This window comes from Neoarius graeffei, chromosome 12 (assembly GCF_027579695.1).
Source record: "Neoarius graeffei isolate fNeoGra1 chromosome 12, fNeoGra1.pri, whole genome shotgun sequence".
NCBI lineage: Eukaryota > Metazoa > Chordata > Actinopteri > Siluriformes > Ariidae > Neoarius > Neoarius graeffei.
This window is the reverse complement of record NC_083580.1, coordinates 66,685,778-66,704,986: the sequence shown is the minus strand read 5'-3', so window position 1 is coordinate 66,704,986 and position 19,209 is coordinate 66,685,778. Positions and strand designations below refer to the sequence as shown.

General features: G+C 40.1%; 2 protein-coding genes across 3 annotated transcripts in view; both read left to right on the top strand.

Annotated features, from left to right (window-relative positions):
* ppp3ca (protein phosphatase 3, catalytic subunit, alpha isozyme) overlaps positions 1 to 2,992 on the top strand; it is a 145,942-nt gene extending 142,950 nt beyond the window's left edge. For both annotated transcript variants that reach the window (XM_060935186.1, XM_060935185.1), the window contains one exon: positions 2,544 to 2,992. In XM_060935186.1, the coding sequence (XP_060791169.1) occupies positions 2,544 to 2,722 (179 nt within the window). In that variant the 3' untranslated portion in view covers positions 2,723 to 2,992. The remainder of the gene's footprint in view (positions 1 to 2,543) is intronic.
* Positions 2,993 to 7,186: 4,194 nt separating this feature from the next.
* On the top strand, positions 7,187 to 18,909 carry ecscr (endothelial cell surface expressed chemotaxis and apoptosis regulator). Its single transcript, XM_060935184.1, has 8 exons — positions 7,187 to 7,454; positions 10,723 to 10,791; positions 11,294 to 11,353; positions 15,121 to 15,177; positions 15,267 to 15,362; positions 15,452 to 15,485; positions 15,594 to 15,664; positions 17,687 to 18,909. Exons 1-8 carry the CDS (start codon positions 7,397 to 7,399, stop codon positions 17,746 to 17,748), a joined length of 507 nt encoding a protein of 168 aa, XP_060791167.1. The 5' UTR covers positions 7,187 to 7,396; the 3' UTR covers positions 17,749 to 18,909.
* The last annotated feature ends 300 nt before the right edge of the window (positions 18,910 to 19,209 follow it).

The following is a 19,209-nucleotide window of genomic DNA, read 5'->3' as shown; positions in this document are numbered from 1 at the left end:
TTTTCTTATACATACTACAGCACTAAGTCAGAAAGTGTTGATTCATTTTCTACAACCCCGATTCCATTAATTTGGAACGCTGTGTAAAACATAAATAAAAAAACAGAATATGACAATTTGTAAATCCTGGAAACCCTATATTTCATTGAAAATAGCACAAAGACAACATATCAAATGTTGAAACGGAGACTTTTTTTGTTTGTTTTTTGAAAATTATATGCTCATTTTGAATTTGATGTCAGCAACACATTTCAGAAAAGTTGGGACAGGGGCATGTTTACCATTGTGTTGCACCACCTGTACTTTTAACAACACTCTGTAAACATTTGGGAACTGAGGAGACCAATTGCTATAGTTTTGAAAGAGAAATATTGACCCATTCTTGCCTGATATACAGTTTCAGTTGCTCAACGTTGTTTCAAAGTTGCTTCAGTTCCTTTGTCATATTTTGTGCTTCATAATGCGCCACATGTTTTAAATGGGAGACAGGTCTGGACTGCAGGCAGGCCAGTTTAGCACCCGGACTCTTTTATTACAGAGGCATGCAGCTTTATTATGTGCAGAAAGCGGTTTGGCATTGTCTTGCTGAAAAAAGGAAGGCCTTCCATGAAAAAGATTTTGTCTGGATGGCAGCATATTGCTCTGAAATGTATATATTATTCAGCATTAATGACGCCTTCCCAGATGTACAAGTTACCCATGTCATGTGCACTAATGCACCCTCATACCATCACAGATGCTGGCCTTTGAACTGTGCACTGATAACAAGCTGGATGGTCCCTCTCCTCTTTAGCCTGGAGGACGTGGTGTCCATGATTTCTAAAAAAGAATTTCTATTTTTGATTCGTCAAACCTCGGGACAGTTTTCCACTTTGCCTCAGTTCATCATAAAAGAGCTCGGGCCCAGAGAAGGTGGCGGTGTTTCTGGATATTGTTTATATCTTGTTTTAACTTGCATTTTTGGATGCAGTAATGAACTGTTTTCACAGATGATGGTTTTCCGAAGTGTTCCTGAGCCCATACAGTGATTTCCACTACAGACATGTGTCTGCTTTTAATGCAGTGCCACCTGAGGACCTGAAGATCACAGGCATTGTGTCAGTTTACAGCCTTGTCTCTTGCATACAGAGATTTCTCCAGATTCTCTGAATCTTTTAATGATATTATGTACCATCAATGATGTGATCCACAAATTCTTTGCAATTTTACATTGAAGAATGTTCTCATCTCATCTCATTATCTCTAGCCGCTTTATCCTTCTACAGGGTCGCAGGCAAGCTGGAGCCTATCCCAGCTGACTACGGGCGAAAGGCGGGGTACACCCTGGACAAGTCGCCAGGTCATCACAGGGCTGACACATAGACACAGACAACCATTCACACCTACGGTCAATTTAGAGTCACCAGTTAACCTAACCTGCATGTCTTTGGACTGTGGGGGAAACCGGAGCACCCGGAGGAAACCCACGCGGACACGGGGAGAACATGCAAACTCCACACAGAAAGGCCCTCGCCGGCCCCGGGGCTCGAACCCAGGACCTTCTTGCTGTGAGGCGACAGCGCTAACCACTACACCACCGTGCCGCCCTTGAAGAATGTTATTCTTAAATTATTGCACTGTTTGCCCACGCAGTCTTTTAAAGAGCAGTGAACCCCTCCCCATCTTTACTTCTCAGAGACTCCGCCTCTCTAGGATGTACTTTTTGTACCCAATCATGTTACTACCCTGTTGCCAATTCACCCAATAAGGGTTTTTTTTTTTTTTGTGTGTGTGTGTGTGTGTGTGTGTGTGTGTGTGTGTGTGTGTGTGTGTGTTTAGCATTACACAACTTTTTCAGTCTTTTGTTGCCCCTGTCCCAACTTTTCTGAAACATGTAGCTGATATCAAATTCAAAATGAGCACATATTTTTCAAAACAATGATAAAATTTCTCATTTTCAACATTTGATATGTTGTCTTTGTACTATTTTCAATTAAATATAGGGTTTCCAAGATTTGCAAATTGTCATATTATGTTTTTTATTTATGTTTTACACAGTGTCCCAGCTTTATGGAATTGGGGTTGTATAACAAAAGCTCTCACAGTAGTTCCTGTTGCAAGGTTTATTCAGTATTAATGTGCTTACTTTAATATGTAATCATTTCTATAGTGATAACTTACACAGGGACTTCTATGGTAGATGCTTTACATGAATTATTTAAAAATGTGTGTAATCACTGATATGGTGCAGGTTTCTCTAAGGAGATGTGCGTTAAGCATTTTTGGAAGGAAAGGAATCTTCAGTGTTGATGCTTTGTAACAGTTATAGAGGTACAGCAAGTAAGGAAACCATACTTGTTGGCAAATTGCTGTGGTATAAAAAGAATAAAACGCTTTGGGACCTGCTGTCATAATCAACAACATTGCTTATTTTCCTATAACGGCATGCCCTGTTGTGTTTTATTCCTTACATATTACACTTTTTACAGAATGCAGCTTTGACAGGATAGCTCCATTAAACGTCTGGTGTTCTGGTGTTGATTGTGATCTGTGCCTCTCCACAGCCATCCGTGGCTTTTCTCCACAGCACAAGATCAGCAGCTTCGAGGAGGCTAAAGGCCTAGACCGCATCAACGAGCGCATGCCTCCTCGTAAAGATGGCGTTAATCACGTCGGTCACTCCATGGGCAAAATGAACATGTCCGAGGCCAATGGTACCGATGACAACAGCAACATCCAGTGATGCCGCGGCCACCTGCAGTGACTGCATGCCCAAACCCGTGCCACTGTTCTGTTGGGTGGCAGGATATCGCCAAAACCTGAAAATTTAAAGCCTCCTGATAGCAACCAAACCCAAACGACATAACTATACGTATGCATCCACTACTGCTATGTCAAATTAGGGAAGCAAACTATCCAATTTCAAATCTGTCATGGATGTGAGTGGAAGGCGGTCGCTCTTTTTCGCTGCCAGTTTACCGCATGCGGGTTTCTCGCCATTTCGGGCGAGTTCTGCCGCTTTGTGGGTGTGACGAACAGGGTAGGGGGTAGGGGTTTGCTTGGGGGAGGGGAGGAATGTCAGTCAAGGGCTGAAAGTGTCTTTATCAATTTCTTCTGACTCCACCTATTCACCAAGTGGGCGGGGACTAGGGATTTAGAACTCTCTCTTTAGCCTGATCCATCGCAGCTCATCGGTGGGGGTGACCAGCCAGTACCAATGCCACGCACATATTTGAATATTTTCATTGATGAGTTTTCTTCATGAGCCCATCTCGTAATGAAATGATCGCACTGTTTGACATGTTTTGCTACTAGTATTAACGAATATATGACATTTGACATGACGCAAAAATGAAACGTTTCTAAGAAAGGACATTTAAAGAGAAAAATATGTACATTTTATTACTTGCAATGCAATCTTACCTGAGTATTTTTTTTATTAATTAATTAATTTATTTATTTTGTTTTGTTTTCTTTGGTAAGATGCCATAAAGCTGCGTGGATATAAGGTGTAGGAAGCTTGCGTATGTTGGCTGTGGACTCATTAACCCTGCCGTCTTTCGTGTGGAGTGAACACTTGACGATGGGGAGAGGGGGGAGGGGGGTATAAAGTTGGAGTTTGACCTTTGGCACCACCTATCTGATTGTTTCTCACCTGCCTGTAATTGAGAGAGAATGCACATAGTATGTTTCGCAAGTCGAATGAACCTATATATAAGTATAAATATATACATATATAAATATACTATTAATAATAAATGATGGACAATATCGAGGACATTTTTAACAGCATCTGTGGTATGGAACGCATCAATGCATGCAATTAAGTTCCTTATTGATATGTGAAATTATAAGTGTGATGTGTTTCAATATAGTAGATTTGAATTATTTCCATCTTCAGATTATATTTGTAAAGGTCAACTTTGTTTTTTATATCTATATACAGTATATATATATGATTTTTGTAATCTTTTCTTCTGTCTTTAATTTATTTCATTTTTCATTTTTTTAATGTTATTTTGTTGGTTGATTTTATTTTTTGTATTGTTTTTGCTGTACAGGCACCGATGCTCTTTTTGAGGTATTAAGCCTTTGTGGGTTTTTCTTTTTTTGTTCAGTTGGTGTAAAGAATGTGTTCAATAGTGTGAATGAACATATTACTCAGTGAAAAGCAACATTCAGGCTGCCAAAGCATGATCGCATGGTTTATTCACATGTAAACAATTTGGACACACTGAAAATCCTGTGTCTCACTTTGAAGGAAAACTATATTCTCACTATAATTCTTGATGATATCCTTATACTTCTTATTCTTACAATTAAGCTTACAGTTCTTTTCTCCACTGTTTTCTGATCCTTGTTTGGTCCAGACGTGGTTTATTTCGAAGAAGGAGTTTAATGGATTTTAACTTGTGACTATTTTTTCTTGCAATTTTCTCTTGAGCTAAGTTTTGGCATTTGACTTCCTAAATGATAACACACATTGTAAGCATGCCCTATGGGACAAATCACTTTTTTTACTCTTGAATAAAATATGCATGAACTACTGTGTCTGTCGCCATTCTATCCCTGTGATGTGTGTTTTCCTAAGCATGGATAAAATATGGGCCAGATGTAATTATGCATAAAAATGACAGGGAATCCGGCTGCAATCCCACATTTGTGTGGTTGTTTCCAGTGGTAGCTCATGCATAGGGTCAGGTGGGACAAGACCCAACCACATACTGTATATAACAGTCATTCATTAATCTTCATAAAGTCCTCATTCACACCCCCAATACTAATTACTAATTAATAATTTTGAGTGTCGAACAAAATTTTGCTATTAGACTGATATAAGTCGACGTTTAACAGCATTGATTTGTGATTTGCTCACCTTTCTACATGTTGTACAACAACGGAGCCATAGAGTTATCGAAGGCAACAAGCATTAATAAAGGTCCACTGGAATCACGCTACCCCATGCTCACTCTACGAATGTGTTGTTTATGAGTGGGGAATGGGCAGGAGTCAGGACAATTAAAGAGGTACCGCACACTTCAATGTGTTTTTTGAGCCAGAAAACTAAATGATATGACTGTTCTGTAACGAAACATCAATGCTGGTGTTAATATTGACAAAATTACCATTTTCCGGATTGGAAATGGCTCAAAACGCCATCTACTGGTTTAAATCATCCTGAACCTTGCAAATAAAAGGAAATTTTTATTTTAAAAAAGAATGCAAAGGCCTTCTAATCAAAGGTGGGCGGCCCACCTCTCCTAGACCCTGCCCTTGAATGAGAGTTTGTGAAACCGTGCTCATTTTCAAATATATGCTAATCGAGACTTATCATTATACAGGAGTTTACACCCCACCGCACCACAAACCTCTCCTCGCCTCATCCTCAGCCTCTCCCTGTCCCCTCTCAGCCCCTTGCCCATCCCTATCCCCTCTCTGCCCCCTCTCAAGCCCCTTGCCCATCCCCACCCCATCCTCAACCCCTCCTTCCCCCATCTCAGTCCCTTTCCAATCCCCACCCCAGCCCCTTTCCCAATCCCACCTCCTCTCAGCCCCCTCTCAACCCCTAACAAATCCCCACCCCATCCTCAACCCCTCCTTGCCCCCTCTCAGCCTTTTTCCCATCCCTGCCCTCTCTCAGCCCCTTGCCCATCCCTGCCCCATCCTCAACCCCTCCTTGGCCCCTCAGCCCCTTTCCCATCCCCATCCCATTCTCAACCCTTCCTTGCCCCCTTTCAGCCCCTTTCCCATCCCTGCCCCCTCTCAGCCCCTTTCCCATCCCTGCCCCCTCTCAGCCCCTTTCCCATCCCTGCTCCCTCTCAGCCCCTTTCCCATCCCTGCCCCCTCTCAGCTCCCTCTCAACCCCTTGCCCATCCCTGCCCCATCCTCAATCCCTCCTTGCCCTCTCTCAACCCCTTGACCACTTCAGCATTTTTCAAAATTATGCAGTGGGTGGAGTTACACTTTAATAATAATCATACCTCTTCAGTGTTCATCTCACACACTATGACGATAATGGGAACAACACCTGCTGTATCGAACATTGTTGAATGTCTGGTTTAAAAAAAATCAATTTGAATGCAATCTAGGGCGGCACGGTGGTGTAGTGGTTAGCGCTGTCGCCTCACAGCAAGAAGGTCCTGGGTTCGAGCCCCGGGGCCGGCGAGGGCCTTTCTGTGCGGAGTTTGCATGTTCTCCCCGTATCCGCATGGGTTTCCTCCGGGTGCTCCGGTTTCCCCCACAGTCCAAAGACATGCAGGTTAGGTTAACTGGTGACTCTAAAATTGACCGTAGGTGTGAATGTGAGTGTGAATGGTTGTCTGTGTCTATGTGTCAGCCCTGTGATGACCTGGCGACTTGTCCAGGGTGTACCCCGCCTTTCGCCCATAGTCAGCTGGGATAGGCTCCAGCTTGCCTGCGACCCTGTAGAAGGATAAAGCGGCTAGAGATAATGAGATGAGATGAGATGAGATGCAATCTATCAAAATGAATACTGCCATGTTTATGGAGTTCAGTCCTTTCCATGATTAGCAAAAGGATGTGATTAGCAAATGTAATCTCCACTGTTATCTATCAATTTCTGTAACTAGCTAGCTCTTTGGAGTGCAATTATCAACAACCAGAAACCATTATAATTGAAGCTGTGATCGAAGAATTGCGAAAGATCAAATCAGTCAAACTTCCTTACAAATGAGGCAAAATAAACTGAGGTGTCAATATATGTCTGAGATTTCAACTCAGGGAAATGTACTGTTTACTGGCTTTTAAACCAAACTACGTACATCTTTCCATTCTCTATTGAAAACTGATGTACAGAGAGTTTGTTCAAGTTCATTCAAGTCCCGTTGACTCTGAACTGTCTGTTATGGAGTCGTCTGAAAAATTCACTAGCCTGTAGCATAAGTTAAGTATTATAACCTTTTGACATAATTTGTTTGAGGTTATTAATTGTTATTAATGTTGTCCTGCCCCAGCAAAATCTATGATCATGAGCTGCTCCTGGAGTTTTCACTGTTTTTCAAGAAACCACTCCCTCTTAGCCAGGCTGAAGCACAAACACAAGGCCAGAGAGTTGCTTTTCCATGAGAACATTACATCTGCTTCCTCCTATTCTTTCACAGGAAGCTGTGGGTCACCACGAGGGCCATAGCAGTCTCTCTCTAAAACCAGGAGTGGGCATAATTACACTCAGACACACGGTCAATCACCAGGATATAACCACGCTTTACAACGTCTTATTCCTCCCATCAGCACAGGAAACAGTTTCTCGGGAGCTGCATGTTGCCATGGACTCATTCATGTGTGCACACTTCACAGCTTGACTGCTCTGTCTCTTTTAATCCACATCTATGCCTGGTGACCTTTAATAATCAGCATTTTTCTATAGGAAAATACCTAAAACTCATTGGATTAAGCCATGGCTCTGCTCTTATATCCTTTCATTGTCCTCTGTATGTCTGTATCGCTTGTCGCAGGTAAGTCCGAAACATACCTACTGACAGAAATTCGTTACGTACTTTAAACTAGCCTTTGTACAGCAGAGGTACCATGGGGAGGGGAATTTTACAATAAATGTTACTAATTTACAGATATTTCTCAGTGAGAAAACTACAAAAATATTCACATTGTTGTAATCTTTTTTTAATTATTATTATTTAAAAAGAACATGACTATAAGAAAAGATTCATTGGGATTACATTCTCATTTATGAAGATATCCTGGTTGGATGTTGATATATGCTAGTAACAAATTCCTCATATCGGCAACCGAGATTTAATTCCACAAACTAATAAACAGCTATGCCACCATGTACTGTCATTTATATATGGTTCACAAAACCTAAACAGATGGTACGATGACATAAATGCAATTTGTGACATCATCATTGAATGCTAACAGTTAATAATAATAATAATAATAATAATGTGTGTCCTATATGGGCTAAACAACAAATAAAATATATGGCAGTCTAAGAAAACCTGTTGGATGTCAGCTTATTTCCGGAAACAGCAAAAAAAAAAAAAAATGTGTTTGAGACAGATTTGTTTTTTGTCCAACCTCTTGTAAAGATGAGCAAGAAGGGTTGGGAAAAAATCCACCTGTTAGTGAAGTCGCTTCATCTCACACTGAAAAAATGAGAAAAATCCAACGTATAATTGAAATAAATGAATTCAGAGGAAAACAAATTGCTCATCAAGAAAATTATTTTCAACAAAAACACGTGCCAGAATTATTGGCACCCCTGGAAATGATAGGGAACACAATGTAACAGAAGCTTTTTTCTCATTTAAATTGTACAGTATTTTTGAGTTGATTGGAGTGTGTAGGAACTTTCAAGCTGTAATCCATGACTTCCTGATTAACTGGGGTACAAATATGAGGTGACACAGAGGCCAAATTCCTTTAGTCATCCATCAACATGGGAAAGATAAGAGAACACACAAACTAAATGAGGGAGAAGTGTGTGGACCTTCATAAGTCAGGGAATGGTTATTTAAAAAAAAAAAAGCTACTCACCTGAAAATGTCCATTTCTTCTGTTAGTGCAATAATAAAAAAGTGAACACCAACTGGAACTGTTACAAACTTGCTTGAAAGAGGACCCAAGTTTATTTTGCCCCCATGTACAGCAAGAAGCAGGGTAAGAGAGGCACACCAAAAAAAAAAAAATCCACAAGGATCATTGTTGGTGATTTATAAGAAAAAGTAAAATCTTGGGGTTTCCAAGTTTCCAAAACCACCATCAAGACTCCACCTCCATGCCAAGGTCAGTTAACTACAAAAGTAAGAACCTGAAGTTTGCAAAACGATACTACAACTTTGACTGGAACTGTGTTCTCTGGTCTGATGTCACAAAAAATGGAGCTTTTTGGCAATAAACACTCAAGGTGGGTTTGGTGTAAAAAGAAGGATGGCTATAATGAAAAGAACCCGATCCCAACTGTAAAATATGGTGGAGGTTTTGTGATGTTTTGGGGCTATTTTTCCTCCAAACACCCTGTAAACCTTGTTAGGGTACTGTACATGGCATCATGGATTCCATGAAATACCAGGATGTTTTAAATCAAACTCTGGCTGCTTCTGCCAGGAAACTAAAACTGGGTCGTCATTGGATCTTCCAGCAGGACAATGATCTGAAGCATATGACCAAATCAACACAAACATGGTTCGCTGAGCACAGAATCAAGCTTCTGCCATGGCCATCTCAGTCCCCTGATCTGAACCCCATTGAAAACCTGTGGGGTGATTCGGAGAGGTTGTGTAAAGAGGAATGGTCTCCGAAAATGCTGGACAGCAGTTGGATATCTATGTGCTAGATATACGCCGAATCAGTTTGTATGTCATCAGATAAATGCTGTCAAAATATCCATGATGTTCCTGTGAATGAAATATTTCACTATAGCTTTGTTAAAGCATGGTAAATTTTAGATTAAAGCAACTATATGAGGATTTGGAGAATCTTTTGGTAGAAATAAGTTCTTGCAGAAGACCATTGGTAATATCAGATATCTGCTCCATCACCAAGTTTCATGTCATTGGGGGATGGTACTTGTTTACAGTCATTTTTTTTTATTTCAATATTATAATTAAGTATATTATTCTTGGGTTTCAGTCACGTGACTTTTCTTAGCGATTTCACTTCTGGTAAAACAGCTGGTGGTCAAACAATAAAAAACGGCTGCCGTGATGCAAACAACTAGCGATAACTTATCAGAGTATGCGCGTAATCTAGAAGCCACTGCTCGATTTCGATATATTCAGAAGATCGCTATGTGCAATGGAATCGACCCCTACAGTCTGGGAAAGAAGGATGTGTCATACAATCTCAAAAACTACCTTCAGTCGAGTTCCCCAACATCTTGAACTATCTGGTGTTGTAGACATCCTTCTACACTGCAAAACAGATGAAAGTGTGGAAGAGTATGGAGGCTTACGACTTTTTTGTATGTGGCTGGGTAAAGGACCTCGGTATCAAGTTGCTGCCGAATGAATCCTGTATTGTTTTTGCCCATTTTAAGCTTTTTGTTCGCATCTTTACAAGGAAGCGCTGCAAGTTGAAGTGTAAACCAACAACAGTTCGCTTGATTTTCACTTGTGTTGGCTCTTATCTCTCAGGCAAATCATTCACAAAGATCATCAGAAACCCCTTTAAAGCCCTGGATCTTAGTTAAACAAGACGGAGAAGTGATCACGGCGCATTGTAACTGTATGGCTGGGGAAGAATTTTGTCACGACCTTCATGCAAATGGACTTAGTGAGGAGTGAGGAGGAAACAAAGAAAGAGCTGGGGACTTTAGCGCTTCGTGACTAAAAAACATACCATAAAATAATGACACATAGCAAGAAAAGTACTTGGAAAACACTAAGGACATAGCTGAGAGGGAAATACAAACCTTTCACCAAGTGATCACTGCAAACTCGAGCATGCTTCGACTCGGCTCCCTTCGATTTCAGTCAGAGATTCAAAAGCCACCTTTCTCGACGTCTTTTTGTGAAATCCTGTGTTCGTTCACCCTTTTTTATTAGTTCACGGGGAACCCTGATGAAACTTTTAGCAGTTTCACGGTTTGATCAATTCGAACAACCTAAAACAATACATTTTTCATGCGAGCAATGCACCTTCTCCGTACAAACGCTTTGTCAACTGAGCTTTGGTAGACCACCAGCTAAAGTTGTGAATAACTAATGAGGCGGATATGACATCACGGGAAACCCAAGAATACATTTTGTTTTGTTTCCACAGAGACCAGCAAAAGTCCAGAACTTGAAAACCCTGTAACTACATCAAGTGTGAATGTGACACAACTACCAGGTATCACAATGCCATTTTACATGATTTAAACGGCATATGAGTCATTTATAGGCATTTCTAGACTTATCAGGTGAACAGAGTATTAAACCTTGTCTTCGTTTTTTTTATTATTGTCCTTCTAGAACATTTCAGCAGATGATACAACTTGACCTGCTTCTTTAGCTTGTACATATTAGTGGAAAATATCAGCGAGAGTTTATTATGTATTGTATTACTATGTATGCACAACATTTTAAGATAAGTTGAAAATGTTCAACATTTTTTATTTGTCCTTCTCTATTTTTTTAAATCCCCAATCCCTCTCCTTTAAGCCATATATATATATATATATATATATATATATATATATATATATATATATATATATATATAAGTCTTTCATCGTATTGTTGTTTGATGTGTATTTTAATTCTGGGGTAAGAAATGCTAAGGACATTTTTACACAATGGTCACGGGTTTTTGTGGCTTAGACACCATCATAATAAGATACTTTACATTTCAGTTGCAGACAGTATCACTTCTTCTCGTGGCCTTAATGTGACCTTTCTTCGTAACTTAACAGGTAAACATAACATTTTATTTTGGGAAACTGACTCTAGGAAAATTAAAAAGATATTTTAATGGGATTAATTTTGATGGGACAATGTAATTACCTGCAGAAAGATAATCATAATAATTTTAGTTTAGTAAATCGGTACTTGTAATTAAACGTTTTTGGGAAATCATGTCACAAATGGCTCATAAGGAAGAATTTTATTGACTGTTCCCTAAGAAATCACTAATCTGTTCACATAAAGGCTCAATCAAATCCATGTCAAGTCCTGAATGGAGTCCCGGGGTGGGGGGGACTTGGGCTTATATTAAAGAATTGCATTTTTTTTTTAAAAATCTGAGTCTCATAAGATGTTCAAATCAAGCTAGTGAGTCAAAGTAAAGTTAAGAGTCATGAAACCAAGTCCAGAAAAGAGTATTTAAATGTATATAAATTAGCAGATTGTAACTGAAAAATGAATGAAAGCCTTTCTCTTTAGTGTTTTACCTGTACAAGTACAGTAGGTATCTGTACTTGTACAGGTAAAATTCAATTCAATCATAAAACAATCAGTGCAGGGTTAACTCATATTATTTTATCCACATTCACTGGATATGAGCAATCATGCACTCTGATTGGCTACTCTACTACTAGGCTATCAGCTCATATACTGTGAGTAGAGAAAAACAAAATGGCAGAGCGTGTTGCTGAACCAACCGAGGATGAAATAAAAAATATTCGAAAATAAAAAAACCCAAAATACAAAAAAAGCAACAAAATATGGAATTAAAGTATTTAATGGAAAGAACACATCGTTTTTATTTTTCAAGAATTATTATTATTATAGCACTTTTCACAAATTGCTACCATCATTTCGCCAGTTTGTTTACATTCTAAGCGGAAATTATTTTTGTTGGACATTTTGTATCAAGTTTTTATTTATTGAATTTGCAAAATATAAAAATGCTCTGTTTCTCAAAATCCGGTGAACGTGGATAGAATAAAACATTTATTCCACTCAATCTCGTCGTACATGGCTTATAGCAGCTCATGTACGACTCAATTTCGTGGAATAGCTGTTAATTACACAGAATATCTTTTACCCTTAAGCTACTGTCCTGTTGGTAAAATATCAACATTGTACAGTGGTGCTTGAAAGTTTGTGAACCCTTCAGAATTTTCTATATTTCTGCATAAATATGACCTCAAGCTTCATCAGATTTTTACACAAGTCTTAAAGGTAGACAAAAAGAACCCGGTTAAGCATATAAGTAAAAAATATTATACTTGGTCATTATTTATTGAGGAAAATGATCCAAAATTACATATTTGTGAGTGGCAAAAGTATGTGAACCTATAGAATTAGCAGTTAATTTGAAGGTGAAATTAGAGTCAGGTGTTTTCAATCAATGGGATGAAAATCAGGTGTGAGTGGGCACCCTGTTTTATTTAAAGAACAGGGATCTATCAAAGTCTGATCTTCACAACACGTTTGTAGAAGTGTATCATTGCATGAACAAAGGTGATTCCTGAGGACCTTGTTGAGTTGTTGATGCTCATCAGGTTGGAAAAGGTTACAAAATAATCTCTAAAGAGTTTGGACTCCACCAATCCACAGTCAACAGATGGAGGAAATTCAAGATTACTGTCCCCCTCCCAAGGAGTGGTACATCAGCAAAGATCACTCCAAGACCAAGGTGTGTAATAGTCTGCGAGGTCACAAAGGAACCCAGGGTAACTTCTTAGCAACTAAAGGGCTCTCTCACATTGGCTAATGTTAATGTTCATGAGTCCACCATCAGGAGAACACTGAACAACAATGGTGTGCATGGCAGGGTTGCAAGGAGAAAGCTCTCCAAAAAGAATGTTACTGCCCACCTAGTTTTCTAAAGATCACAAGCCAGAAGGCTATTGAAAAAATGTTGTGGACACATGAGACCAAAATAGAACTTTTTGGTTTAAATGAGAAGCGTTATATTTGGAGAAAGGAAAACACTACATTACATTACATTACATGGCATTCAGCAAACGCTCTTATCCAGAGTGACGTATGACGAGTGCAAAAGTCAGGTGCACAAAGTGCTGAACTTCTAGACAAGAAAGTTCTTGTGCCAACTGAACAAGTGACGACAACAACAACTAGTGTAATATTCTGTTAAAATACCAATACTCAAACAGCCAAGGAAATAAACCAACCAGATAAAGTACAACTAAATAGAGAACTCAAACAGCTAACCCCAGCCTAGATGGTATACAGCTTGGGTTGGTCAAGACCGAAACAGTTACACAGTGGGCAGGGAAGAAGGGAGAGGTGCAGCCTGAAGAAGTGAGTCTTCAGTCTGCGCTTGAAGATGGTCAGGGAGTCAGCAGTTCTGACCTCAATGGGAAAGTCATTCCACCAATGGGGAACCAGGACAGACAGCAGTCTTGAGTGGGATGAGCAGGAACAGAGAGGAGGAGGGGGCCAGGTAACCAGTAGTAGTGGAGCATAGGGATCTGGCTGGCGTGTAGAGGTGGAACAGACACTGGGGGTATGCTGGCCCTAACCCATTGAGAGCTTGGTAAGCTAGCAGCAATGTCTTAAATTAAATGTGAGCTGCAGTAGGTCGCCAGAGCAGATCGGCAAGCAGAGGGGTGACATGGGAAGAATGACGAAGGTTGTAGACCAGGTAAGCGGCAGCATTCTGGATCAGCTACAGGGGTCCGATGGCAGAAGCTGAAAGGCCAGCATTACAGCATAATAACCATATTCCATCTGTGAAACATGGAGGTGGTAGCATCATGGTTTGGGCCTGTTTTGATGCATCTGGGTTTGCCATTATTGACGGAACAGTCAATTCTGAATTATACCAGAGAATTTGAAAGGAAACTATCAGGACATTTGTCCATGAACTGAATCTCAAGAGAAAGTGGGACAACTGAGCACACAGGTCGTTCTACCAAAGAATGGTTAAAGAAGAATAAAATTATTGTGTTGGAATGGCCAAGTCAAAGTCTTGACATTAATCCAATAGAAATGTTGTGCGAGTTGCTCATGTGATGAAACCCACCAACATCCCAGAGTTGAAGTTGCTCTGTGCAGAGGAATGGGAAATGTTTAGTTGCAGTTATTGCTGCACATGGGGCTCACACCAGATACTGAAAGCAAAGGTTCATTTACCACTTCGCTTTTACCACTCACAGATATATATGTAATATTGGATCATCCATCCATTATCCATAACCGCTTATCCTGTGCAGGCTCACAGGCAAGCTGGAGCCTATCCCAGCTAACTATGGGCGAGAGGCGGGGTACACCCTGGACAAGTCGTCAGTTCATCACAGGGCTGACACATAGACACAGACAACCATTCACACTCACACCTACGGTCAATTTAGAGCCACCAGTTAGCCTAACCTGCATGTCTTTGGACTGTGGGGGAAACCGGAGCACCCGGAGGAAACCCACGCGGGCACGAGTAGAACATGCAAACTCCACACAGAAAGGCCCCTGTCGGCCACTGGGCTCAAACCCAGAACCTTCTTGCTGTGAGGCGACAGTGCTAACCACTACACCACCATGCTGCCATATTGGATCATGTTTCTTAATAAATAAATGACCAGGTATAATAATTTTGTCTCAGTTGTTTAATTGGGTTCTCTTAATCTACTTTAGTACTGAAAATCTGATGATGTTTAGGTCATATTTATGCAGAAATATAGAAAATATAGAGAAAAGTTCACAAACCTTCAAGTACCACTCTAAACCATATTGTACTGGGTGCAGTCCAATCTCTAATGACTTCTTCTGTGTGTAGGTGGTGCTACTGAACCAACACAGACACCAGACAACGGGCTCACTACGTTAGCCTTCGGTAGGCTGCATGTGGACTTGCGGAACCAGGATTGTTCTGCAATATCTGTCAGATTCACTTCTGTAATGGTTTTGTTGTCTTTCTGGCAGGTGTGATGAGCTTCATTCTCATTTTAATCGTTGTTATGGTAATCTTGGTAACAACTGTCAACGTCAAAGGACGGTGCCATAATACAAAGGAAGAGGGTGAGATTTTGTGTGTGTGTGTGTGTGTGTTTCTTCCACAGCTTTAATGTACTAGGAAATAATATGCTTTTTTTTTATCTACATTACAGGTGTCAAAAACTATGGCTCTGTGATATCAGAAGGGTATGAACTAAAACTCAAAAATTCATTTTAATGTATTTGAATTATCACCAATTTTATACATATAATATATATTTAATTATATTTGTGATTTGTTCAATGTTTTTACAGCCATATAAGCAACACTGGAGAGAAGGAAAGCATCATGCTAGTCTCGATGAGATCAATAAACACAGACACTGGTAAAAGGCCAGGCAGTGTAAAATCCATGATTATTGGCACCCCTTGTAAAGATGAGTAAAAATTGTTAGAAAAAAATCTACGTTTTGATGAAGTTGCTTCATCTCACGCTGAAAAAAATGAGAAAAATCCAACCTTTAATTGAAATAAATGTATTCAGAGAAAAACGCATCCTTAATCAAGAAATAATTATTTTCAACAAAAATGCATGTGACACTACTGGCACCCCTGCATTAAATACTATGTACAACTTTCCTTTGGCAGTACTGAGTCTCCAATAACAGTATATAAGGTTGGAGACACAGAGCAGGGCATCTGAGACCATTCCTCTTTACACAATCTCTCCAGATCATCCTGGGTCCTCAGCCCTCTCTTGTGCTCTCTCCTCTTCAGCTCACCCCACAGGTTTTCAATGGGGTTCAGGTCAGGGGACTGAGATGGCCATGGCAGAAGCTTGATTCTGTGCTCAGCGAACCATGTTTGTGTTGATTTGGTCATATGCTTCAGATCATTGTCCTGCTGGAAGATCCAATGACGACCCAGTTTTAGTTTCCTGACAGACACAGCCAGAGTTTGATTTAAAACGTCCTGGTATTTCATGGAGTCCATGATGCCATGTACCCTAACAAGGTTTCCAGGGCCTTTGGAGGAAAAACAGCCCCAAAACATCACAGAACTTCCACCATATTTTACAGTTGGGATCGGGTTCTTTTCATTATAGCCATTCTTATTTTTATACCAAACCCACCTTGAGTGTTTTTTGCCAAAAAGCTCAATTTTTGTTACATCAGACCATAGAACACGGTTCCAGTCAAAGTTGTAGTATCATTTCGCAAACTTCAGGTTCTTACCTTTGTGGTTAACTGACAGAAAAGGCTTTTTTTTTTCTAGCAAACCTTCCAAATAATCTGTTGGCATGAAGGTGGCATCTGATGGAGGTTTTGGAGACTTGGAAACCCCAAGATTTTACCTTTTCTTATAATTCACCAAGACAAGTCCTTGGGAATTATTTATTTATTTATTTATTTATTTATTTTGCCTCTCTTACCCTCCTCCTCACTGTACATGGGGGCAAAATAAACTTGGGTCCTCTTCCAGGCAAGTTTGTAACAGTTCCAATTGGTGTCCTTTTTTATTATTATTATTATTATTATTATTATTATTATTTCCCTAACAGTAGAAATGGACTTTTTAGGCGAGTAGCTATTTTTAAAAATAGCCATTCCCTGACTCATGATGGTCAACATACTTCTCCCTCATTTGGTTTGCGTGTTCTCTTATCTTTCCCATGTTGAGGGATGACGGGAATTTGGCCTCTGTGTCACCTCATATATGTTCCTCAGTTAATCAGGAAGTAATGGATTACAGCTTGAAAGTTCCTACACACTCCAATCAACTCAAAAATACTGTACAATTTAAATGGGAAACATACTTCAGTTACATTGTGCTCACTATCATTTTCAGGGGTGCCAGTATGAGGGGCATGCATATCTCATCTCATCATCTCTAGCCGCTTTATCCTTCTACAGGGTCGCAGGCAAGCTGGAGCCTATCCCAGCTGACTACGGGTGAAAGGCGGGGTACACCCTGGACAAGTCGCCAGGTCATCACAGGGCTGACACATAGTCACAGACAACCATTCACACTCACATTCACACCTACGGTCAATTTAGAGTCACCAGTTAACCTAACCTGCATGTCTTTGGACTGTGGGGGAAACCAGAGCACCCGGAGGAAACCCACGCGGACACGGGGAGAACATGCAAACTCCGCACAGAAAGGCCCTCACCGGCCACAGGGCTCGAACCCGGACCTTCTTGCTGTGAGGAGACAGCGCTAACCACTACACCACCGTGGGCATGCATGTTTTTGTCAAAAATAATTATTTCATGATGAGGGATTTGTTTTGTCTGAATAAATTACTTTTACTCATCTTTACAAGGGGTGCCATTAATCATGGAGAGCACTATATCTTTCTTATTCATTCATTCATGCATTCATTCTGTCTTCTCCTCTGTTTACAGATACAGATTCAGCACGGATCTCCTCTATTTACAGTACAGCACTGGACAATGAAGACCAATAGCTCAGAATCAGATTAGGACAGTAAACTGGCTCAATTTACTGAACAAAGCTTTTCAGCAATAACAGATCAAACAAGTGTTGCCAGGCAAAATAAACCTCCTCCAGTAGCACTTGTGATGAATATGAAGGAAGATATTGCAAAAAAAAGATTTTGACCTGTTTGGTGACCTTGACCTTGATTTTGACCTTGTGTGTGAACATACTTGGCCAGTAAACATGGTTCTGATTCTCATTCTCTGCTGCTCTCAGCCAATCAGAACACACTGTACTGCTTACTGCTCTCAGCCAATCAGAACACACCATACTGCTCTCAGCCAATCAGAACACACCATACTGCTCTCACATCATACTGCACGATTGTTGCACTCTTACATTCTTATAGCACAATGACATAGTGGCTACCACCTCTATATGAGGCAGTAGCCACAAAAACCGTGACCTTGACTGGATGACCCCCAAAATTTTGGAGATTCTATTTGAGACCAATGCCCATCTATCCTGAAAGTTTCATGAAGATTGGTCCAGCCATTTTACCATGACATCATTAACAAAACAAACAAACAAACAAACAAACCCGACCGAAAACAATACTTCGCCCCCTAGTGGACTCCGTCCTGGGCCAGGTAATTATTATCAGAATGACAGTTCAATATTTTTGTCCAGTTTTTCTCACATTTGCAAATATTTATGCCAAATTAAATGATCACAAAGAATAAACTAATGAATGGTGACTTTGTGATGTTTGAATATATTTAAACAACTTACAGGTGTTTAAAGCAGCCATATGAGGATTTGGAGAATTTCTTGGTAGAAATAAATCCTTGCAGAAGAAGATTTAAATAATATTGGCTGGCATTGAGTGGTATATCAGATATTCCATTCAGCTAGCATGATATTCAACGAGTCAAAGATGAGTTCAATATAATGCTAGTTGAATGGAATATATCTGATATAGCACAAAAAAAAGCCAGCCAATAATTATTATTATTATACATACACACTCTCGTCATACCAGACCCACGAGTCGGCGCTGTCAGAGCAGCAGTAAAGTAAGCTCCCAGCCAGTGTAGTGTTCATCAGTAGTGTTAGCGAATGCTAATAAAGCGGTCAAGCCAGCGCTATCGAGAGCAAGTAGCACAGGCTAATGACCAAGAAACTATGATTTCTGTCTCCAGACTCTTCTTCCACATATGCTTGCCACAGTATTTTTCACTCATACTTAAGTATTCATTTCCCTATGTAATTTACTTAGTTACTTTTAAAATCAACATCGACAACGACACACAACGGAGCTACCTGGCAGATCTGCTGCTAATCCCTTGCAAAATCATTTGCCCTGTTGCTTTTTTGGTGTGTCTGGCTAAGTTTTGGCTGAACTGAAGTCCCAGCTCTAATAATAACAGTTCACCACTGCTTGTAAATAATGCGTGAAGAATATCTAATGCAGTTTTGGTGGGCCTTT

What these genes read in the sequence shown, in the direction of transcription:
- ecscr (XM_060935184.1), top strand. Translation starts at nt 7,397, where the DNA reads ATGGCTCTGCTCTTATATCCTTTCATTGTCCTCTGTATGTCTGTATCG. An exon ending in GTCTGTATCGCTTGTCGCAG is followed by an intron (nt 7,455 to 10,722) that starts GTAAGTCCGAAA and finishes TTGTTTCCACAG; the next exon opens with AGACCAGCAAAAGTCCAGAA. An exon ending in GAATGTGACACAACTACCAG is followed by an intron (nt 10,792 to 11,293) that starts GTATCACAATGC and finishes TTTACATTTCAG; the next exon opens with TTGCAGACAGTATCACTTCT.